The 25,227-nt window shown below is 37.4% G+C and overlaps 1 protein-coding gene and 1 long non-coding RNA gene across 3 annotated transcripts; one reads left to right on the top strand and one right to left on the bottom strand.

Annotated features, from left to right (window-relative positions):
- The first annotated feature begins 1,230 nt into the window (after positions 1-1,230).
- Positions 1,231-16,189, top strand: LOC147398238 (DDB1- and CUL4-associated factor homolog 1-like). Of its 2 annotated transcripts, none has more exons than XM_086447394.1 (14): positions 1,231-1,599; positions 4,529-4,610; positions 4,817-4,933; positions 5,033-5,208; positions 5,305-6,226; positions 6,300-6,397; positions 6,479-6,899; positions 6,985-7,578; positions 7,676-7,855; positions 8,003-8,557; positions 12,597-12,707; positions 12,876-12,994; positions 13,079-14,651; positions 15,216-16,189. In XM_086447394.1, exons 1-14 carry the CDS (start codon positions 1,418-1,420, stop codon positions 15,939-15,941), a joined length of 5,856 nt encoding a protein of 1,951 aa, XP_086303520.1. In that variant the 5' UTR covers positions 1,231-1,417; the 3' UTR covers positions 15,942-16,189. The 2 variants fall into 2 exon arrangements, with proteins under 2 accessions (XP_086303520.1, XP_086303519.1); XM_086447393.1 differs by having other exon boundaries at positions 6,476-6,899.
- Positions 16,190-19,655: 3,466 nt separating this feature from the next.
- LOC147398237 (uncharacterized) lies at positions 19,656-24,697 on the bottom strand. Its single transcript, XR_015180152.1, has 6 exons — positions 24,541-24,697; positions 24,349-24,442; positions 24,036-24,090; positions 22,555-22,624; positions 22,255-22,357; positions 19,656-19,899 (listed from the first exon to the last, which is right to left on the bottom strand). It is a non-coding gene; the product is annotated as an uncharacterized LOC147398237 (long non-coding RNA).
- Between the last annotated feature and the right edge of the window lie 530 nt (positions 24,698-25,227).

Genomic DNA, 25,227 nt, shown 5'->3' with positions numbered 1-25,227 from the left:
AATAGTTCTGATCTAATGTCAGAAGGCTCATTTTGATATTGACTAAAATAGTTCCGATCTAATGTCAAAAGGTGCTTTTTGACATTGAATAAAATAATTTTGATCTTATATCAAAAAGTACATTTTGACATTGACTAAAATAATTTTGATCTAATGTCAAAAGGCACCTTTTGACACTGACTAAAATAGTTCTGATATAATGTTGCTTGTTAAAACCCTTTCACTATCCTGAAAATATCATGGTTTAATAATTTGAGGACTACAATCTTTTTTCCCCTAAACGTAATTAAATTTATCAATAATAAACTTTTATTATGAATAATTTGCATTCCATTGGTAGAAAGAAAAAAAATTAAAAATTAAAAAAAATAAAATTGTCACCTTGAAGTATTCAATTTTTTCAAGGTTCCTGTTGAAAGAGATTTAACAACATGCAAATAATGACAATAATTAATAAAAAGTCAAAAAGAATTTGGACAAAATATTATGGAAAGTTTATGGTTCGAATACTCTAAAACACATACACAAACACTTTCAATTCAAATTTATCAAAATCTCCACAATGGAGAGAGATAGAAAGAGATTTGAATCAAAATTATTTTAACAATCTCCACAACAAAGAAAGATAAAGACGGAGAAACTTGCAAGTTTCTCACGTTCTCCACAACGAAAAGAGATAGAGAGAAAGAGGGAAACTTGTAATATTTTTTAGATCTCCCCAACGGAGAATCTCCATAACAAAGACGGAGAAACTTGCAAGTTTCTCACGTTCTCACAACAGAGAGAGAGAGAGAGAGAGAGAGAGAGAGAGAGAGAGAGAGAGAGAGAGAGAGAGAGAGAGGGAGAGAGGTTGCACTCTTCGTCTTCGACTTCTTGCAGAAGTTGTTTGAAGGAAACCCTTATACAAATGAAATTATAAAAATTTTATGAAAGAAAAAGGACAAAATGATAATTTCAGTCAAAATTGAGAAAATGGTATTTTCGGAATAAAAAAAAATATGGTTTACTGTTTTTACCGATTTGGTAAAAAAAATTAATTTTGAAAACGGTAAATTTACCATTTTCAGAATTAATTACTACAGTGTACCGTTTTGGTAAATATTTTCAAAAACTGTACCGTTTTGATAATTTTTTCTACTTTAAAAGCAGATTCTGGATCGGATTATTGCCCAAGAATCAAGGATCCGAACGAAATGCACGTATAAGAGTCGGTCGTGCCGTGGAACCAACAAAACAGAGGCGGTCCATCAAAATCTCGCACGTGCCTCACTCAGTGATTAGGTTTACGGGAAAGTAGAGCTTCCCTTCCATATTTCCATTCTCCTTCTGAAACTCTCGTTTACTTTCAAGCTCAAAAAAAAAAAAATACAGATTCACTATAGAAGCGGAGGAACAAAAAACCCTAACTTACATTCTCATGGAATCCGTCAAGGATTCTCAGGCAGAAGCTGAATCCGAAGAGCAGAAGAACGAAAACGACGACGAAAACTTGTTAACGAAGGCACAAGAATTAATGCTGAAGATTACATCTTCAAGTTCAAGACCTAGCCCCAAAGTCCTTCATGCCCTAGCTTCCATGCTCGAGACACAAGAATCAAGGTCTCTATCTTTCTCTTTCTCTATTTTTCTTTGATTTCTTATTCGATTCTTCATTCGGGCCGAACTAATACCATTAAAATTATGTTAGTTTAGGGTTTCGATTAAATTATGTTTATGGAATTAGGGTTTTGGTAATCACAATCACAAGAGCAAGAATCTATTATTGGTAAAAAAACAGTCACTAGGTTTTGCAATATTGTGAGTTTCTTTTATTGATTATCGCAAGAGCATCTGTGCTAGAAATGTTATTTTTGCTGTTTTTTTTTTTTGGTTTATCCCCCCTCCCTCCCTTTTTAATTTAGTGTTTATGCTCTTTTGTTCCAACTGATTTGTTAATAGCACTTAAATTTAAATATTACTGCATATTCAGTCGTGTTCTTATGTTGTTAGTATCAAGGTTGAATTCATTTCTTGATCATCATAATTTTTGTAGTGGTGGTAAAGTGGTAGTAAAATACTCTTTTTCACTGCATGTGTGCTTTTGGCTCAAATTTGCCACATTGAGGTGATGAAACACGTGGGGACCCATTTTTGGCCTGCCACCTCAGCGGTCATTGTAAGAAAACCCGCCCTTCCATGTTTTATTCTATAGACGAAATAGATCTCGACCCGATTTCGTTTTGTTACCCATCGAGAATTTTAACCATACAGGAATTGTGTTTCGGTTACTGCATATTACGAGTGCATATCTAAATTTGTTACGAACTGTCAAGAGTATTATGCGTTTTGTGATTGACCCATTGTTACTCTAAAGAGTCTTAGGATACCTAATGTAGGACGATGAGAGGAGATAAGAAAATGGAATTTGATATAGGCAAAATAGGGGATTTAGGGAAATCTGGTTGGGGATTGCGTTAAGGATTTAGTTTAGGATTAGTAAGGATAGGTAAACCCAAAAGTAAAATAATTTTTTTTTTCGCAATTACAACAATTTCAGTAGGATAGATGAAAATGATTAAAGAACGGTTAAAGGTTAAGAAAAAGGATAAAGGATTCAAGATTCAAGAATCAAGAATTAAGAATCAAGAATCATGAAAGGGGTTTCAAGAATCAAGAAAATAAAAAACAAGGAACTAAAAGAAAATCAAGAAAAATAAAAGAATTAAAAAAAAAAAAAAATAAAGATTAGAAGAAAATAATGTTATATTGGACTCACTCCGAAATGATTTCACACCACTCCATTAATGAGAATATCAAAGCTTCAATCATAATTTTATTCATCATTCAAGAAAATTATGACAAGAAGCAAATATTTATAATGCTCTCTAAACCCTAAATCTAATATCAACTATCTAACTAAAATAAGGAGATCCAATGGTTGTAAATAAACTTAAAATAACTTAAATAAAATAAAAGTATAAATACCATCTATGTCCCAATCCCGTAATTTTATTTTCCTTGAATTTTTAGTCTATAAAAACTCATTAAAAAATCAATATAAAGTTATCAAATTGCCCCCTAACATCTATACTAACATCATATGCTAATAAAACATCAAAATAAGCTAAAAAAAATAAAACTAAAGCCCTAAAATAGAAAACTAAATAAAAATTAAAATCTACTTTTCAATATTTGATATCTCCATCAATACCCTGCCCTTTATAGCATTTTAATGTGAAATTGAATTGCTTGCGAACTTTTAGTTCTTGCTTCTTGGTGCCATGAATAGGGGCAAAGGTAGGGAAAAAGTGGCTCTGCAAAAGTTAGATATTAAAAGCATTTATATAATGTACCACAAAATTGTCTTATATACTCCATGCTCATTTAAAAAAAAAAATTTATTCTTTTTAACATATTTTAAAAAGTAGGTTCAATGAATATACACAAAATTTCAGACTCACAATATATCAATACATATTGCTTGATGCGCCATGGTCATGGCAATATATATCCGGTGGGCAAGTCTTGACTCCCCTGCCCAACCTTGGCTTATGAGCGGGAGTGAGGGGCTTCCCTTAATAGAAGCCCGAGTGAAATTTTAGGTACCTTACCGAGAAAGGATTTGTGGTAGGTCAGGTCAGTGTCATCCCTTTCGTGGTTCCGAATATCTATCTTTCTCAGTTTCTATTCAGATTTAGTGTCAGAATCCCATCTCCGTCTTTGTTATAGCATCCCTTGATAGATAATTCCAAGCAAACTAGAGCTATTGAATAATTTAATAAATATTATTAATTTTTTTAGTGAAAAGACTTATCACAAAATGGGGTTTTAAGAACTCAAAAAATAGTGACTGCAGGATTGAAAATACTAGCCCCCTTTTAGAAACCATTATTTTATATATTTAAAAAACAGTAAAAATGAAGGGTGACACTGCTGTGAGGTTGTGTTTCTGGATGTGTTGACAACTTATGTGCATCTCGCAAAAGAGATAAAACATCATTTTTTTAGTAGATAAAAGATTTTGTTGACTAGAAAGAGGAAAGAAGCGGCTACCCTAGAAAATCTGAAGAAGGAAAAAAAAGAGGATAACAAATTAAAGCACACTCAAGCATGTCATAAGAGATCCCACTTAAATACAAAATCCTCGCAAAAAGATTCCTCTAAATCCCTTCAAAATTGCGCTCCAAGAGAAAACAAGCCCCAAAATGGTAAAAAGAATCTCGTAAAAGCACTAAAACTAAAAGTTTGGTTTAATATTAATATTTTGTTCACAACAACAATATACGCCAATTTTTTTTTAAAACAAATTTTCCCCCAAAATTGTAAATCTTTTCAAAATACTTGGTAAAACACTGGTAAATAGGGAAATAAAAAATGAATGGTTACCATTCCACACCCTAACAATGAATGGCGGTTACTCCAAAACACTAAGTAGTTTGTGGTTGATAAGATCCTCATGTCTAATTTCTTTATAAATCTCTCTCTTATGGTGCTTTTAGCTTTTCTGATATGATGATCACTCTTTTATTTTCTTGATGGGGTTCTGCAGGTACATAGAGGAGCTGGGTCATTTCTCTCCCAACACTGGAAGGGCTTCTCATAATATTGGAAGACTGGGGAATTTGATCCGGGTAAACAATTTGCATATTTTGGACTTGAAATTTGGAATTGTTTATATAGATGATAAAAGAAGGAGAGTCATGATCGTTTCATCAATTTGGATTTTAGTGGCTTTTGCACCTCATTGGCCATTGATAATAATATTTGGTTAATTTTTTGTGTGGAATAGTTTGGATTTAGCAAATTTTTTCTGGTTTAATTTTTCTTTTCTCCTCAGGACAACGACGAGTTCTTTGAGTTGATATCATCTGAATTTCTATCTGAAACTAGATACTCCACAAGTGTTCGGTCAGCTGCTGCAAGGCTACTACTCAGCTGTTCTACGACCTGGGTGGTAAGTTCATTGTTTTGTTTGTTTAACTCTTTTAACTGAACATGTAATTGAAGTGTTTCAACTAATTGTTCAAATGGATACTTTTGTAATCAAATACAGTATCCTCACGTTTTTGAAGACACAGTTTTGGAGAACTTAAAACACTGGGTAATGGATGACAATGTAAGATCTACTGATGGATGCAATGGGAAGCATGACTTGGGGAGAAATGAGCCCACAGATTTGGAAATGCTGAGGACCTATGCTACTGGACTTCTTGCTGTATGCTTAACTGGGTATTTCTTATGACTGGTTATCTTGTTTTGCTGTTCTCATTTCTTTTAATCTTTCTTTTGTTTGTAATATTTCTATATTTAATAATGTTGATTCAGTGGTGGTCAATTGGTGGAAGATGTGTTGACATCTGGACTGCCAGCCAAGCTTATGCGTTATCTTCGTACCCGAGTTCTTGGGGAGACAAATACAAGTCAAAAAGATGCTAGTTATCAAACAGAGGGTAAGAATGCCTCTGGTGCTACTTGCATGAGAGGTAGAGAAGAAAATAGGGGCAGGTTCCGACAGGTCTTGGATGTCACTCATTTTGGTGGTCCCGGGATTGGAGATGAGGATAATCATTGCCTTGAAAGGGACCAAGATAAAAGCATCAGCAATAGGCAAATACGTGGAGAAGAGTGCCAGGGAGATGTTGGGGAGTTGCTGAAATCTCGAGAAGTAGCTGATGATTTAGTTGAAAGGGCTGGTATGTGTGATGTAGATGAACATGATGTTGAAGAGATTGGTGAGGACAGATGGCACCGAGAGTTGTATGAAGGAATGGCAAAATTTGGTGACAGGTATGGTACAAGCAAATTCTTGAGAGATGAAGATGTTGATGAGAATGAAAGAGATGACTTGTCCAGGCACAAGGCAAATCGGGGATGGGCGAAAACTAGAGGCAAGGGAAAGGTTAATGAAGGAGCTGTGGAGACTGAAAGGGCTTTGGTTTCTCCAGGATCCGGATTACGATTAGGGGCACATGGAAGGAGTATGAGGGAGAGGAATCTAGAGATGAAAAGATTACCGGATGCAAAGAAGTATTCAAACAGGACCGATGATGATGCTTTTGTCATAGAAAGGGATAATAATGATGATTGCTTCCAAGAATGCAAAGTTGGCACAAGGGATATATCTGACCTTGTAAAAATAGCAATAAAAGCTGCTGAAGCAGAAGCTAGGGCAGCCAATGCACCTGCAGAGGCCATCAAAGCTGCTGTTGATGCTGCTGCTGACCTCGTCAAGACTGTTGCATTAGACGTAAGTGTTAGGTCACTCCCCCACCCCCTCTTTTGACGTATTTTTCGTCTGAGTTGCTTTGTATTATATGTAGGCATTGAAACTTACAAATGATGAAGAGGCTGCAGTTTTGGCTGCTTCTGAAGCTGCATCAACTGTCGTCGATGCAGCTAATGCAACTGAGGTATCAAGGTAAGTGATTTTGTTTTTGAATCTGATGAGTTTATAAATGCAATATGGCGGTTATTCGAATATTAAAATTGGCCACAGAAGTTCCAGTAATGTTAATGAAGATATGACAACTTCGAAAGCCATAGAGTCGGGAACAGATGATGAGATAGAAGGATTCTTCCTCTTGGATTACAACTCTCTTGCGCAGCTGAGAGAAAAATATTGCATTCAGTGCCTTGAGGTCCTTGGAGAATATGTTGAAGTTCTAGGTCCTGTCTTGCATGAAAAGGGAGTAGATGTCTGTCTTTCATTGTTGCAGCGAAATTCCAAACAAAAAGAGGTGTCGAAGGTCATGATACTTCTGCCTGACATACTGAAACTAATCTGTGCTTTAGCTGCACACCGGAAGTTCGCTGCATTATTTGTGGACCGCGGTGGCATGCAAAAACTTCTTGCTGTGCCAAGAGTTGCTCATACCTTCTTTGGTCTTTCTTCGTGCTTATTTACAATCTGTTCTCTTCCGGTAAATGCGTCCGAGATTCCATACTGATTCTCATTCTAATCTAGTCAAATCTTAGGGTTCTTATATTTGTAGAATAATCTTGCAGGGGATAATGGAACGCGCGTGTGCTCTTCCTTTAGATGTTGTCCACCAAGTGGTTGAGTTAGCTCTTGAGCTTCTTGAGTGCCCCCAAGATCTTGCCAGAAAAAATGCTGCTGTATTCTTTGCGACTGCATTTTTCTTCAGAGCAGTTGTGGACTCTTTTGACGCACAAGAGGGTTTAAAGAAATCACTGAGCCTTCTACAAGGTGCCGCCTCCGTGAGATCAGGAGGTAATTCTGGGATTTCTAATCTGGGATCGCTTCGAAATGATGGATCGCCTGCGGAGGTACTGACAACATCGGAGAAACAGGTAGCTTTTCACACCTGTATTGCACTGCGGCAGTATTTTAGGGCACATCTTCTCTTGCTTGTGGAATCCCTTCGTCCGAACAAAAAGGCATCAAATGTAGGAAGAAATATTCAAAGTGCAAGGGCTGCCTATAAACCACTCGACATAAGTAATGAGGCTATAGATGCAGTGCTTCTTCAGATTCAGCGGGACCGAAAGCTTGGCACTGCATTTGTGAGAGCTCGTTGGCCTGCAGTAGACAAGTTCTTAGGCTCTAATGGACATATTACAATGCTGGAATTGTGTCAAGTATGATTTCATGGTTCTTTATCCCTCCATATTTGGTTTTCATTTTTTTTTGTCCATCGCCAAAGTTATCTTGACTTAGTTTTTTTATTTTCTTTAGGCCCCACCTGTTGAGCGCTATTTGCATGACTTGGCGCAATATGCATTGGGTGTTCTACAAATTGTTACATTGGTACCCTACAGTCGTAAGTTAATTGTAAATGCCACATTGAGCAATGATCGTGTTGGTATGGCTGTTATTTTGGATGCGGCAAATGGTGCTGGTTATGTGGATTCAGAGGTAAATATACCTTATTTTGACGTTCTTCTTAATTTGTATGCTGAAAGGAATATATTTGAGCCATTTTGATACTTTTGCAGACCAGTCTTTTCTCTTATTTTAAATTGTTAATCCATATTTGTAATGCATTTGTTTGTCTTTTGGCAGTTTATTCAACCAGCACTAAATGTTTTGGTTAATCTTGTTTGCCCTCCACCTTCAATCAGCAACAAACCATCTGCTATTACACAAGGTCAGCAGTCTGTTTCGGTTCAAACTTCACATGGTCCTGGTGTGGAGACTAGGGAAAGGCTTCCAGAACGAAATACAGATCGAGCTGTTTCCTTGTCCATCCAGAATGAGTCCAGGGAGCGAAATGGAGAATCTTGTGCGGGCAGTTCTGTAGTACTTGGTGCTTCATCCACGGTGAGTAGTTCACAAACGACTGTGCCTACTGTCACTTCGGGGGTAGTTGGAGACCGTAGAATTTCTTTAGGTACTGGGGCAGGTTGTGCTGGCCTTGCTGCACAATTGGAACAAGGATATCATCAAGCAAGGGAAGCTGTACGTGCCAACAATGGCATAAAGGTTCTTTTGCACCTTCTCCATCCTCGCATACCTACACCTCCTCCTGCCCTTGACTGTGTCCGTGCTCTCGCATGCCGAGTCCTGCTTGGTTTAGCTAGAGATGATACGATTGCACACATATTAACAAAGCTTCAGGTGAGTGACCATATTTAATAATTTGGTATCTTCATGTGAGTTTTACTTGCTCCCTTTTGTGCTTTTTTGCCACTTCTTTTGGGATGGATATGGTGATATTTAATTTCATTTTGGAGTAACTTCATGTATTTTATTTAAAAAAAAACAAAAATAGAAATGATAGGAAGGAGAATTCCCAGTACATAACATATCCATATTTACGGTTTTACAACACTTTTAGTGAGAGGGTCTACATTGTCATTCACCTCCTGTTGAGTAGGGGAGAAAATTTTAGTCCAACGCTGAGCTTGCTTTCTAAGATGGTCTATAGTCGTTGAAAATGTACACGGATATTTTACCTTTCTTCTCGCCCAGTGGGTTGGTATTCTCTGAGTTTCCTTCCCACTTCCAATGTTCCAATGGTGTTTGTTCTCAAAAACTTACAAGCAATGGAGGGAGAGCTCTAATTTTATTTTTATGGAGAAGAAGGAAAACTTTGTTTTCCACTTCATTAGAATCAAGGACTCCAACTGGTCTGCAAAATGCTATGTGAGTCACCCATTCTCATTTTTGAAAAGCCTGACTTACCAAAAGCATTACAATTGCTCACAATCACCAAACCTATTTGAGTACAACCATGACCCTCTAACTCTATAAAATCTAATTCTAAACCTTTTACCTTAACCCAAACCTAACCTAAATATCCTAAACTCTTCCCATTAAACCAGTTAACATCACTTTTGGATGTAATTCAATTATTATTGCTGGGTTCTTGTGCATGCTTGCATCATATCCTTGTTGCAAAATTTCGCAAATACCCTTTCAACTTATGGTCAATCGTCATTGTTGAGCCCTTCACAATAGCCCATAAAAAAACCTTTTGGGCTTTTTAGAGGTAGTAAATGGTGGATAAGGTCTTGGATGAAAGGTAATGGTGATGATCATCATGGGAGGGAAGATGATGGCTCCTTAGATCAAAGGGCTAGCCCTCTAGCAAGAGGAAGGGTTCCCTCAAAGAGAAAAAGAGATGAGAGAGCACCTCAACTCTTTTCTTTGTTGCCCTAGATTATTATTTATAGGAAACCTTGACCCTAGTCTTTTGTTATAGATTCATTAAGATGACCTAAATGCCCTTATGATTCAATTTGCACCATCTACATTTAGCCCCCTTGCATCACATAGAGGTTTTGACGATCTCTACAGCTGGCAATACTTAGTGCAAATCAAGGTGACGCACAAGAAGAAGTAAAAAGACAACCACTCGAGAAGACAAGAAACATCGCACGAGTGTAACATCACGCTAGAGTGCTAGAACCATTAGGTGGTAGAATCTAAAGGCAGAATCTCATTGGGGCCTGGCGACTATAAGTTGAGGCACTAGGGCCTAGTGACCATAAGTCGAAGAGGCGTTGGGGCCTGATGGTGAAGTCCATGCGAGCGCGAAACAAAGCATTCTAATTGAGTCAATTGGGATGAAGTAGTTCTTTGCGGGTAACGGTAACGATTTTCCATTGGGGAAGTGGAACTTATTGGTGGGAATTTTGATGCCCGTCCTTGTTGATGATAGATCGTAACAAGTATCAAACAATGTAATGCCACTAGTTGACTATAAGTAAGTTGTACGCGTCGGTTTGTAACCGAGTCACGACTGTTTCTGAATCAATGATAATTCCGCCATTACCACTTCGATACTTATACACAAAAACCATCCTAATTGGGTCATTTCATCAAACACATGGAGAGCCTCATGTTTCTCCCCTTTAAAGCACAACCCATCAGCCATCAAAATATAATCACCAAAACCTGGATAAACTCCTCATGCATGTGCCACAAAGAAGAGTGCTAGATCACTTTGTGAGCCCATCTTGCCCAAAACTCCATCCCTACAACAACCAACAGATAGAGAGAAAGTTTCGAACATTTCGGAAAGAGGAATTTCACCATCCTCCATTTGCCATGAAAATCTGTAATAAATAGAAGTGATAGCCATAGAGATGATTCCCATACTAGACATCATTGTTGCGACGAGTTAAGTTTCTCTTTCAGATTTCCTCTTTAATCTCTCTGACACACGTACTAAGATTTGATTCTTCGTATCCTCAGGGGTATGCTTGGTTTCCTCTTCAATACTGATACTTCCTTGTTTCTTCTTCTCTTTTGCAACAAAGCAAATGGTCAACGCCGTCTCTCTTCTCCCCTGAAAGATTCTCTTCGATAGACAGATAGTCGAACAGACGAGGGAGTTGGGTTTTGAGTCCAACAAAGGATTCCGGCCAAAACGGAGTGATCTAGTGCTCATTGCAACGGAGAGTCGGGTGGGAACTTAAGTTCAACGAGCTTAAGAATCTTGGTCTCTTGAATTAGACCTCTAAAAAGAGCCAATAAAAGCGGAGAGAGAGAAGATGAGGAGATGCCAGGGATTGGAGAAGAAAGTTTGGGCCTCACAAATTGGATTGGGATCCAGTTTAACAAAATTAAAATGTTCTGGCCCACGGCAACCAGGCCCATTCTTGGCCCAAGAAAAGAAAAGGAGAGATTAGGATTGAGGATTTCATCTTCAACCTTTAAATTATAAGATGGTTTGGTGACAAACCCAGTTCCCAAGTCTGACGGCAAAGATTGAGGCCAACCTTCCAATTTTAATCCACATGCAACTCTTTGGCGTCGAAAATGAAGCCATCACTCCTCATTGGTTTGACCAACTTTAAAAACGAAAGAAAAGAAGATAAACGAATGAGGTGAAGAGGGAGAAATCACATCAGAACTAGAGGTTTTGGGTTTTGGGGAGAGAAAGAGTTGTAGAGTGGGGTTCACGTTGGATGATAGAGAAGGTGAAGCTGCTAATGGAGATAGTTGAGTGAGGTGATGAGCAGAGGATTTGGAATGATGGGTGAACACAACCAGGTGGGGAACTGAAGGGGAATGAAAGAGGAGAGGTGAAAGGACACGTGTGAGCTGGAGAAGAACATGTGTGAGCTGTAGCAAAATCGACGTACAGTGGGAAAGAGATGAAGATGAAGGTGAGAGTGATTGGGTGCATTGGTGGTGGATGAGACATGGAGTTTGTTGTCGCCAAGGGAGAGAAATAGGTTTTGATAATCTGATCTGATGAGAAAGAGAGAGAGAGGGTGATGCCCTGTTTATTGTTTCACAGTAACCAAAACCAAAGAGAGTTGGGAGTCGGAGACGCCATTAATAGTCTTTTTGAAGTTTTTTCTTTCTTTGATTCTTTTAGATGCAGATTCCCCAGTGGAGTTGCCAAAATGTAGAGGTAGTAAATAGTGGATAAGGTCTTGGATAAAGGGTAATGGTAGTGATCATGGGAGGGAAGATGGTGGCTCCTCAGATCAAAGGGGAAGCCCCCCCCCCCCCCAACAAGAGAGCACCCCAAATTAGGGTTCCAACCCTTTTCTTTGTTGCCCTAGATTATTATTTATAGGAAAGCCTTGTTGATCTTAGTCTTTTGTTATAGATTCATTAAGATGACCTAGATGCCCTTATGATTCAATTTGCACCAGCTATACAAGCTTTAAACTAATTCTTGAAATCTTTGAAAGGATCAAGATAATTTAAATTGGCTAATTGGATATAGACATTGGATTTATTCAAATTCCTCTTTCCATATTTTAGGGAATTAGCTCGTAGGACTTCTAGATTTTGCTCGTGCCTGCCAGCACTGACATTCTCTTCAAGGTTAAGGGGTAGAAGAGGAAAGACAATAAAGTTGGAACGGTATTCTTGGAAAGAGGGAAAGAGAAAAGGAATAAAGTTGAAAGTATTCCTCGAGATTCACAGTGAGATTAAATCCCAGCCCCTCTTTATTTTTAATTTTTTAATTTTTGGGGGTGGGAGATAAAGGAGAGGACTACCATTGTGTTTTATTGTATAGATATTTAGCCTAGAACTATTCTAATTATATTAGATCTTTTTTATTTTATGGTAAAGTTAGCTTCTTTTATGTATTATGATTGTCTTTGCTATTTGTAATTAATTTGAAAATTGTCATTCTAGTTTAGTTCCATTGTCATGCATCAATTCTAAGTTTGATGTGGTATTTTAGGTGGGGAAAAAACTATCAGAACTAATAAGAGATTCTGGCGGCCAGACTCATGGAAGTGAGCAGGGAAGGTGGCAATCTGAACTTGCTCAAGTGGCAATTGAGTTAATCGCGGTAAGCATGAAGAAGCCTCACTAACTGAGCATTCTCACTGAACATTCATTTCTCCACTCGTGCACAACTGTTTGAGCTGCACACGTTCATTAGAAAGTTTTTTTTTCATGTTAACTTCTTCTCTTACTGGCTTTCAATTTCAATTTCATGTATATATGCATGTTGCAGATTGTAACAAATTCAGGGCGTGCAAGTACGTTAGCAGCAACTGATGCCGCTGCCCCAACTTTAAGACGCATAGAGAGAGCAGCAATAGCTGCCGCCACTCCTATTACTTATCATTCCAAGTAATTAACTCTTTACTGTTTTGTGTGTAGTTCTCTAATTCTCTCTCTCTTCACACAGTTTTTCTTACGTACACTTATTTTCAGGGAGCTGTTACTCCTTATACATGAACATCTCCTGGCATCCGGCTTGGCCACAACTGCTGCTTCACTGCTAAAGGAGGCTCGATTAACACCTTTGCCATCCTTGGCAGCACCACCTCCTCTCCTGCATCAAACTTCTGTGCAAGAAACCCCAGTAATGCAATTTCATTGGCCATCTGGCCGTGCACCTCGTGGGTTTCTTTCAGATTCATCAAGTCCAGCATCACGAGATGATTATTACGGCTTGAAGTCTGATTTAGCTGCGTCTTCAAAGAAAAAACCACTGGCCTTCTCACCTAGTCTCAGCTTTCAGTTAAGAAACCAGTCCGTATCCCATCCATCACCAGTCAACAAAATCTCCAGTGCATCTGGAAACCCGTCTATATCTACTGGAGTACCAGGAACTCCCGTGGTTTCTGAGATCAAGACTTCAGATTTAGATTCTCAATTGAAGACTCCAATAGTGCTTCCATTGAAGCGGAAGATAACAGAGATAAAAGATCCCGGATTCCCATCACCAAAGAAACATCTCACCAGTGAACATATGTTTCGGTCTCCAGTATGCCAGACACCAAGGACTGTTTGTAAAAGCATTCTTCCAGTAGATACTGTTGGGCGGTCAAATCCAAGTGGCGGTATTCTTTCTGATAATTTGGATGATAGCTTGTACAATAGCACTCCTGCAGGACAGATGATACCTTCTCCCTTCCAACTCGGTCTTCAAGCCGAACCGCAACATAGCAACCCAGAACGAGTAACTTTAGATTCTCTTGTGGTACAGTATCTGAAGCACCAGCATCGCCAATGCCCAGCTCCTATAACAACTTTACCACCGCTCTCTCTATTACAACCGCACACGTGCCCTGAAGCAAAACGAAGTCTTGATCTACCGGCAAATGTAACATCACGAATAGGCACTCGTGAGTTCAGAAACCAATATGGCGGGATTCATGGAAACCGTAGGGATCGCCAATTCGTCTACAGCAGATTCAAGCCATGGCGCACTTGCCGAGATGATGCTGCTCTTCTGACATGCATAGCTTTTCTTGGTGATGCCTCTCAGATTGTGACTGGAAGCCATAATGGCGAGCTCAAAATTTTTGATACAAACAGCTGTAAGGTTCTGGAGAGCCATACAGGTCACCAGTCGCCTGTGACACTTGTCCAATCGGCCCTATCTGGAGGGACCCAGCTGTTGCTCACTTCGGGCTCCTATGACGTGCAGCTGTGGGATGCGTCGTCAGTATCAAGTGGGGCTCTGCATTCGTTTGAGGGAAAGGGAGGACGACTCAGCAACTCTTGCACCACATTCGCAGCCCTTTCAATAGAATCATCCAGACGTGAAGTTCTCTTGTATGACATCCAGACCTACAATTTGGAGCTGAAACTATCTGATAATTCCACTAGTCCTTTGGTTAACAGGGGGCATGTACAGTCGCTTATACATTTTAGCCCTTCTGATACAATGCTACTGTGGAATGGAGTTTTATGGGATCGACGGGGTTCTGGCCCTGTTCACCGGTTTGATCAGTTCACGGATTATGGTGGGGGTGGCTTTCACCCTGCTGGAAATGAGGTATGCACATTCTTAACGATCTGCTTAGAATTTCCAGTATTTGATTTTGGCACCCCTTCACTTTCACTTCAAGTTCCTGCAAAGTGTTTTCGTTGGATGATTAGATCTCTTTTCATTCTCTTCCATCCATGGTTTCAAATCTTGTCTGAGACCAAGATGACTCACCCGAGTCATCTTGGTATCAATCAACTAGATGGATAGCAAAGGCATCTCAAAGCCTGCTGAATCTCAGGAGATAAATAAGATGACTCAGACAAGGGCCGAGATTTTGAAAATCTTTATCAAAATAATTCGTTTTTTTTTTTTTAAAATTTTGATTACATATTATGCTAGTAAAATATGATTTCATGATAAAACATCTTCTAATCAACCTTATTTGTAAAAAAAAAATTATTATTATTTAAGTTAAATGGTTTATCTCGTACAAGATGAGTTGACTCATCCGAGAACTCGGTCTCGTCCATAAACGAGACGTCGATGTGAGATTTAAATCCATGCTTCCATCTGGTGTTATCCCTTTCCTTGATAACATTTCATTAAATTTAATGATCTTTTACTCGATAGGTAATTATCAACTCTGAAGTCTGGGATCTACGGAAGTTCAAGCTCCTCCGCACCGTACCTTCCTTGGATCAGACGGTGATAAAATTCAATGCGTCTGGGGATGTGATCTATGCAATTCTGAGGAGAAATCTTGAGGACATAACCTCGGCAGTCAACACACGCCGTGTCAGACACCCCCTCTTTTCTGCATTCCGCACTGTAGATGCTGTAAACTATTATGACATTGCCACCGTCCCTGCCACTGTCCCTGGTGACCGATGTGTCCTGGATTTTGCAACTGAACCGACGGATTCTTTTGTTGGGTTGATATCCATGGATGATCATGAGGAAATGTTTGCCTCCGCAAGGCTGTATGAAATTGGTCGGCGACGGCCCACTGACGATGACTCTGATCCTGATGATGCTCAGAGTGACGAAGACGAGGAGGATGATGATGATTCAGAGGCCGATGAAGACCCAATCTTCGGCCCAGATCTCGATGGTGACATGGACAGTGATGCTGATGATATGAGCAATGATGATGAAGACGGTGATGACAGTGGGGATGAGTTTGACGATGATGATGATGAAGATGCAGACTTCGGCATGGATGGTGTGGACTTCGACGGGGCCCCAGGGATGTTAGAAATTGTTACAGAGGGTGACGATGACGATGATAGTCAGGTGGTAGAGTCTTTGAGTAGTGGGGATGAGGGTGATTTTGTTGGGAATGGTTTTGGCTTCTAATTGTTTTATAATGATATATATTATTTAAATGATCAAAATGAGATTTTCGTCAACTTAGATGATGTAATTATGTTCACTTTTTTTTTTTCAACACAACTTCAGGGTTCTTATTTTGATCTAAAGGGAGAAAGATTAAGAGGAGAGGGTCTTCTTTGATCTCCAAGATGCACATTAAATTGTTGAAATTGTAATATTTTTGGATGGTCAGAAATAAAATGAAAAATCTCCTGAAAAGATGATTAGATTAACTGATTGGGCTGATTTTGCTTAGGGAGATCTTGTACATTGGAATACCATCTTACTACACTGGGAAAAATTTGCATGATATAGATGAGATACAAGTTTACCATATCTATCACTATGTGCTTCTTTCGTTGATCTTTCATATATATATATATATAGGGGTCACTGGGTAGGTTCCAGTTTGGTTCCTTAACGCACTTGGAACTATAATCATAATATATATTTTTTTGGTTCAAGATTTTGTTGGTTTCAGTTCGAACCCGTCAAATATCACGGGTACCTAAACCATAAACTTTTTTTTTTTTCTTTCAAAAATTTAATATATTATAAATAAAATTATACTAAGGATATAAATTAATGACGTTTTTCAAAAATAATTTTTTTCTTCTTTTTGAAGTAAAGAACAACGTTTTTTATAGAAGAGATGGCTCATTTTAAGTTCTAATTCGAAGTTTATAAGAAAAATTGAAGAACTGTATAAAAGATGCCTTAATTTTGAAATAAAATATTTTAAATTATCTATAATATATAATAAAAAAATGATAAAAAAAAAAAAAAAATGATTCCAGCCAAGTACCCACAGGTATCTGTCCCATTTTAAAGCGGTTCAAATAACTGAAGTTTTCAATTCCAACTCATTGACACCCCTAAATTCTTGTGTGCGTGACATTCAATGTCTTAGCCTATGCATTTGTGCGATTCTCTACTTCCCCATGAAAATAATCAAAATTTTGATATATCATGAGAAAATTTGGATCCGGTTGACAAAGCCATATCCCAAAGATCTGGGGTTGGCTTAAACAAATTTTGTTCCTCTGTTCCGCAATGACCAAAGCCAAGTATTTTGTATCTTCTACTACTCAATCGAGGTGTGATGAGACTTCATCCTGTCACACTTCTGTCCAACATGTTGTTTTGACCGTTGTTAGTAATTTGGAATACGGCAAAAATTCGATACGTGAAAACTTTGAGTTCTATTCAATTTTGGATTGCAAAAATATGATATAAAATTCAATAAAAAATTCAATAGATGGAAAATATGAGGCATATGCTTCCTTACTTGTATTATCCCTCTCATTTCAAAAATTCGGTAATATTATCATTATTTTTACAAAGATAAAATGGACATTTGTAATCTAAAAAGGTGGATTCCTCCAATAGCTACTTCAAACTTAATTTGTGTTACATATTATAACTTACAAATTTACACTTTGCAACATACAACAACTTACAATAGCATTTTCTTTTTTCAACCGAGTTATATAAAAATTCATAAAAAAACACGTATTATTCTTTCTTAACTTAAAATGCGTGAATTATTCAGAATAGTTAAATAATTTGAGAAATAATACTTTCATTGAAAAAAAAAAAACGAATTCTTGCCTTTGCCTTTGTCGGCATTAACTAGATCCTTCATCATTGAGTGCATGGCGCTTTTAACATCTGCCATATTACTTAAAGTCAAACTGCACTGCAATTGTGCATCTAAAGGGTGTTCGGGATTCCACATGGTTTCATGATATCTGTATTCTCTGTCGGGTATATTTGTATCCTCCTTCTCAAGACTTGTGTTGTCATATGCTTCCTTTAGCTGAGCCACTAGAGATTTCAATGCCTCATTTTATTTTGATAATTGCTTTTCCCGAGGTAATCGAGCAGTTTCCCCCATGGGGGTCTTAAAAGTCGAAGCATTATCTCGTAGTTGCGCTGCATAAGTGAGTTGTTTCTCTCTGATACATCCATAATAGAAATTCCTAAATGCCTCCAAATCAATCCCTTGTTGGATGGTAGGTGGTGTCTGGTGTACTTCTTGATCCAACAATTTGTCACCTGGTTGTTGTGGATTCCTAATGATGAGCACAAGATATGTGAAAAAATCGAAAATTTGTGAGAGGTCATCCCTAATGTTTTTCGTGATTCTATCTTTCTCTTTTTTTCAGCATGCTCGACGTAGAAATTACACACGCTTATGATTGTCACAATTTATACTTGATTTAATAAGTACGTACGTTTAGATTCACTACGTATTTCAATAACCTAAAGATCTCACAATACTAAGAAAATGAGACATCGAGACTTAGAAATAAGCATATGGGAACAAGAAGAAGCCTCATGTCGAAATTTACACAATTTGATAACATGACAAAAATACCCTGGACATTCTACCTACATTTAGAAAACTCCATTTCGCTAGAAAAATGTGATTTCGAGAAAAAACTGAACTTTTCACTAACATTCACGTAAATCGATAAAATTTAGAGATTTCTAACGCTTAGGGACATACAATAATAAATTTTCACATGAGATGACAAAATTTTACATAAAGTGACGATTTCTATCACATGGAATAACACCCTTGATCACATAAAATGAAAAATTTATACATAAAATGACGATTTTCACTTACATGGAATGACATCCATCGTCACATAAAATGATGATTTCGTCACATAGAATGGCAACCCTCGATTGTATGAAATGATGAAAATTAAGCCTTGATTGAACCAATCATAAATCCATTGACCAATTGATCAATAAAAATTTCATAAACAATTAACTAATCGAATTAACAAAACTTTGCATTTTAAACCACTAATCTCTTAATCAACTTCATCAACCAAACATTAGATCAAACTTTTGATTAAAATGTCCAATCAATTTAAAAATCGTCAACCCTTACAAATTTTTTATGTATTATTAACCACTCGATAAACCAAATTCTTGATCAAAATTTAAACATAATTAAATAACCGAATCACCCAAATCAAAATCAATTGATCTAACCACCAATCAATTAAATCTCCATTGACTAAAACTACCTAAAATAAATAACATGAGCAACATGAGAAGTATGGGATCACCCCCCTCTATTCTCCACGTTCACACACACACACGCACACACACAAGTGATAGTTTCGACCAAGCTAAAAAGGAATAAAAGGATAAAAAAAAAATTAAAAGAAAAAGGGAAAGCCATCTCATCTACTTAACGTGTGAGATTCTCTCAATTGCCAAAACTGCATAACCAACTTGGAAAAATTGAAACAAAACGAGTCCACCCTTACATTTTGGATTCTCCATACATCTCACGTTGGCAATCAAAGATGACATACCCACGTCAAATTCTTCCAAATCCATCGGCATTAGATCAAAGTAATAGGAACCACTCAATCTAAGGAAATCAACATGGAAAATAGAAAGAGAATCACTATGTGAAAAAGGCCCATATTTGACGGTCTTAGCCCGTCAAATATTCTCTTGTAGAATTTTTTTTTTGACGGCCCTAGACTATCAAATTATTGGAGAATGGACTTAAAAAAAAACAAAAAAAAAATCCATAGAGTATGACCGTCAAATTTGGAGGTTTAACAAACAATAACATGGTCCTCTAATTCACCAATCACAATGAACAAAATAATAAAAAAAAAAAATCAGAAAAAGAAAAAACAGAAGAAAAATCATTAAAAGCTCCAAATTAAACTAAATAACCCAAATTTAATATACATGTAAACCTCTTTGTTAAGATCGAAAATTCTGTCGAAACTACAAATAACTGACAATAATTAAACTAAATAAGACCAAATGATATTGAAATTACTGGATCGGCAACATCTTTGGTGGAGGTCGGTGTTGTTATCGTTGTAGATTGGGGAATGAACCCTTGTGCTTCACGTGCCGCTTTTTCCTTGGCCTTTTTCGCCTTTTCCAGTACATCCTCCTGCATGCAGCATTTCATTAATCCATTTCCCTATATTGCATCCATCGATAAGTAAAAACCATTCAAAGGGGAAGAACTATAACTACTTACTAAAAAAAAAAAAAAAAAAAAAGAACAAGAACGGGAAGCATGATATAGGCAACCGGGTTAATTAGATTACTATTACATCGGTGGGGAGGGGGTACATAGAAAGTGAAGTTCTCGAACACAATGGTAGACTCAAAATTACCTAAAGTTGATACGTTTAAGCTGATTTTAGGTAAATGGCACAAAAATCAAATAAACTTTTTTCATTGGAGAAATATTAAGAATAAAACTTAATTGTTGTTAGGCGAATCTGAAGACTAGACTATATAAGAACAAAGCCTTCAATGCCAAATTAGTAGAGAGTATTAGTAATGGAAATAAAAACGCACCAACTTAATTTATGTTGTTGTGCATCAACACTATCGAAAATTCTGTCGAAGCTACAAATAACTGACAATATACATGTAAACCTCTTTGAATGTTGTGATTTGTTCTAGAAGGTTTCAGTCAAAACAATTTCAATAGATTTTAGACCTTGGTTATAAGTAACCCGAAAATCATACCACAAATGGTGTGACAGCACTTGAAATTATGACCCAACAAGATGAGTGAGCCATACACAAAGTTGGCCCTGTGGGATGGAGGCAACACCAAAATACTTCCAACAGTCTAGGCAATAAATTGCGTTGGATTATCTATAGAAGTTGCCTCAGCAATAAAATGGAATAACTATAATACAAGAACTCTAACAGACCTGTAATGCAGGTTTTATTGGAAGAAACAATAAATCAATCTCTTTGGCAACCAAACCAGGCAGAAGTGACATGGCCAAATCTAATAGCTGGGCCCTGCATTAAGAGGTATAATGCTTAAAAATGTTAGTGTGGAGTGTTTTTACACCTAGTTTAGGATGGATGCATGTCATCTCACAAGAATGTGTTTGAAATTAGTGTGAAGCAAGTATACTAACGTTCAAAAATATGCCTTAAATACAGTCAAATAGAGAAGCTTGATCTTACCTCATAAATATGAGTGTCCCTATTTTCGTCTTCTGCAACTGTTTTGAGTGTTTGCTTTGGTCCTTTAACTCATCATCTCTTTATACCTCAACAACAACAACAACAACTACAACAAAGACTGTTGTCTGCACCGTCGGTCCTGTTTTCAACAACAATGGCTGTAGCTCCTCATAAACAACTGCAAATAGTTTAACAAGCAAGAGAAATGTTTGCCTTTCCCTACTTCTAGGCTTCCCTAGCACTGCCATTTCAGTAATCTTATCTGCTCCTTCAAATGTAATGGCTCCAGAAGAGCAACAGTTGGTATTGGAGAGATACACAGACACAAATGAGGGTTTCACTCTCCTCAGACCTTCTTCATGGATTAAGGTTTCTCTCTCTCTCTCTCTCTCTCTCTCTCTGCGCGCGCGCGCGTGTGTGTGTGTGTGTGGTTCTCTTTTGATTTGGTATACATCTTGGCGTGTGGTTTTCTATTTTGATTTGGTGAATTGGTTGATGTGTGTATGTTTGGGTAATTTACTGTACAGGTTGATATGATTTTATTTTGATTTTAAACGAATACAAAGAAAATGTTCTTACAAGTGACAGTCCCAAAGCTTGATCTTCTACTCGAAAACTTCGCAAGCATATGCCTTAAATACAGTCAAATAGAGAAGCTTAAATATGTATAGGAGAAACACAGGTAATGGAAATAAAAAATCTAAACAAACACCATCTAACCCACCATCATCATTAAAACCATATCCCAACAATTTGGGGGTCAGTTGAATGAATTATGTTCCTCCATTCAATTTTATCTAAGACTATGTCTTCTGTTAATTCAAGTGTGTTCATCAGCTCTTTCTACTTCAATCAACATTCTTTTGGTCTTACTCTCAATCTTTTAGAACCTTCATCTGGCATATAACCCCATTTAACACATATTGAAACTCATACATCCTAACCAACCAACCATTCTAAAAGACCAATCTGTCGAAGAGGGGTAGAACTATGAATATAAGAGGGTATCACGGGGCTTAACTAGGGTATGACACACTTGTGAGTGGAGAAAAATATACACTCAACACTCCTCGTCACCCACAAGGGTGGAAAGAATCAACCAACTATAACCCCGATTAATGCCTATTCAAACTCATATATGCTAACCAACCAACTACTCTAAAAGACGGATATGTTGGAGAGAGGGTGAATTATGAAATAAGAGGGTCATGGTGCTTAATTGGGATATGATTCGTATGACACACCCAAGAGTGGAAGAAAATATACACTCAACAATATATAGTCTCACGCATGCACGTACACACACCTTTATTGTACCAACTAGACCATCTATAAATCCAAGAAGAAACCTTGTAATAAGTGCCATCCAAAAGCTTGTACTGAGGCCAAAGAGAGTGTTGAATATGACCCTGATATGTATTATTAAAGCAGAGTAAATGACATAAATAGTTTTGAGACAACAATTCAAGTTTAATTATATATATATATAGATAGGGAATAATGTCAAGCAATACTAACACTGAAATTAGGGTATAACACATTGGAAGGAATAATGTCAAGCATTTGAGTTTATAGCATAAAAAGAGCTGGAAGACATGAAGCTTACCCATAGGTCCAGTCCCTGTTTCTCGGCTATAGTCAATCAGATCTTTCATACTATTAACCACCTCCGATATCTGCAATACACCGCCAAAAAAAAAAAAAATCATACGCAGGAAGAAGAAAAAGCAGTCCCTCACTCCTCTAATCTCAAACTTATTCCATATCCAAAAAAACAAAAATAGGATGGGAGAATGAAAACAAACATAAAAAATGCATTGTAATCATGAGAACTCTAAATAGAAACATGCCAGCAATATATAGGGTTCAGATAAAGTTATGAAGTGTTTACATGGCTTTGTGGGCCACTATGGAATTGAGATTAGTGCTTCCTCAACAAAAATAGCCCATTCTGAAAAAAATAATATTATAAGCAAGATGAAAATGTCAAATGGTGCACCTGTTGACAACATTGACAAGAATTGAGGTTTTTGAATGGGTATACAATTTACATTATATATATATAATCATTAGGGGAAGGTTATGGAGCCAGTCTTCTCCACTAGAGGCTGCAAGTGTAAACATGCCAACCTATGCCAAATATGATGGCAAAAATATGCACGTCTAGATAGCGCATCCCAAGAAACCTCATTTATTTAAAGCCTGTCTCTACACTCTGGAAAACTTACACCAGAACCTTTCTCTTATTTTCTTTGGTAGGTAAACATTTATTAGAACTAGGGAGGTCGAGATGGTCAACTCAAAAGAATACATTGACAACCAACCCATGCCAGGGAGGTTAAACAATAGCAAGATTACAAACCCACTCCCATCTTACAAGAAAATCCCCTTAACTCTTTCAACAATTTACACCTTTCTCTTATCATTATTTGTGCATGCTTACATGTATGTTAGTTCTTAATGACAACTAGTGCAGAACTTGCCCCCATATCAAACACTCACTCATCACTTCATTGCTCATCCACAGCAATGGTTGGCCCCATTATCACCACGGGCTGGAAAATGCCCTATTGTTGTCAAAGAGACCACATCATCTAGGAGCTTAGGATGTCTGGGAAGGAGTCCCTATAGATTCCTAGGCTTCCCTGAGACCACTAATGACCCAGGTTCTAGGTAATCTCTAGGCCCCACCCAAAAATCAAGCGAAACCCCTGAAGCGATCATTTCTGTCTTTGAACATTGATAGGTATCATTATCTAGATTAGACCAAACAGACCAAAAATCAGTACAACAAATGCCCCGATTTATGGTTTCAAGAGTACATTGATGAAAAAATATTCATGAGTTGAATTTCTCTGAATCGAGGGTTTGAAGTGCTTAAAGATACCAAAAACCAGGCTCATCGCTTACAGACATTGGTATACTATAAGTCTGCACCAATAAATAAGTAATTCCATATTTATTTTGTTCATGTGAAGAGTAAAATAAAGTGGGGTTTTTTCAGAGGTTAGATACTCCGTAGGGAAAGGAAGTATAAGTTACCTATCTAACATGAGTGTGGAGAAGATAGAAAGCAAAATGCATTACATAGAACAAATACATCAAGGTAGCAATGCCATGGAAGAAGCGCTTTATCTTTAACCTGACTCCAACAGACAGATATTTGACAGGCCAAGAAAAAAGTATCAGTTAGATAATTTTAAAAAATTCAGGAGCAAATTTGTTGGATCAAATGTTAGCTGTCCTTTTCACAATTTAAAGTGGGCCCTAACAACATATCACTCTGCAATTGTTAGAAGCAGAAGATTCACTGGATTCAAGATGTTTCCTTAGAATTCACACACAAAACTTGAAATCAAGAAAAAGATTATATTGATATTAATGGCACAAGCCACAATACCTGAAGGCACCGTACGTATCTATTTGTATAACCTAAATCATTTACTAATGGCACCTCCAACGCCTTTGCCAATTGGCGAGCTGATGCAACAAACCTGAAGCAGAAGGACATTTGTTAGTTGACACTAGCAATCAAGGATATAACAATGGTGACATACACAGGGTTCTCTTATGATGTGGGAACATCAGTGACCTCAAATGCTTCAAATGATGTGGGAACAACAGCTCCTGCTTCTCTTAATGCTTCATTCTTTGCTTGTGCAGACTCCATCTCACCACCACTTTTGGCTTTAAACAATGCTACAATTAAAAGAGTGGTGGATTAAAAGGGAACAGTCCTAGGTATTAGGGTCATAACTCACAGCATGATCAAATTGCACTTCTGACTTGAAGAGCCGTGCACAAGTTCCGCTAACCCAAGCAACCACTGGTTTAAGTGTTTGAGGATCATCCTTTTCCCTCCTCCTTCAAATTATTGGATGTCAAGGTTCATGAAGAGAGAGAGACTCTAAGTACCATTGAGATCGATTGTACTTGTCTTGCTGGAGTAAACTGATCAGAATGGATTTCACTCATCCACGGCTTTAGATTCAGGAAAGCTAGTTAATATCCCAGGGCAAGAAACAAGAAAAGGGCAATCATTTTCGAAGTCCTAGGAAGAACTTAAAAGGCGGGTGTTAATCTGGCATCTACATCAAAATCCTAGTAAAATAAACTTGATAACCATTACTTCTCAAAAAAAAAAAACTTGATAACCATTCTTTGTTAATAAAAAGTTCAAAAACTATATCATAATGATCAAAATCTTATCCTAAAGTGTATTTTTTTTTTCAGGATTCAAGAGCAACCAAATATTACATTTAACATATTAGTATTATCA

Source organism: Akebia trifoliata, chromosome 7, assembly GCF_017979445.1.
Source record: "Akebia trifoliata isolate Shusen 1 chromosome 7, ASM1797944v1, whole genome shotgun sequence".
In the NCBI taxonomy this organism is placed as follows: Eukaryota; Viridiplantae; Streptophyta; class Magnoliopsida; order Ranunculales; family Lardizabalaceae; genus Akebia; species Akebia trifoliata.
The sequence above is the reverse complement of the archived record's forward strand: the minus strand, read 5'-3'. Positions and strand labels throughout refer to the sequence as shown.

Excerpts from the sequence above, each read along its gene's own strand:
- LOC147398238 (XM_086447393.1), top strand. The coding sequence starts at position 1,418 with ATGGAATCCGTCAAGGATTCTCAGGCAGAAGCTGAATCCGAAGAGCAG. Across the intron at positions 6,900-6,984 it reads TTACAATCTGTTCTCTTCCG|GGGATAATGGAACGCGCGTG; the intron begins GTAAATGCGTCC and ends ATAATCTTGCAG. Across the intron at positions 14,652-15,215 it reads TTCACCCTGCTGGAAATGAG|GTAATTATCAACTCTGAAGT; the intron begins GTATGCACATTC and ends TTTACTCGATAG.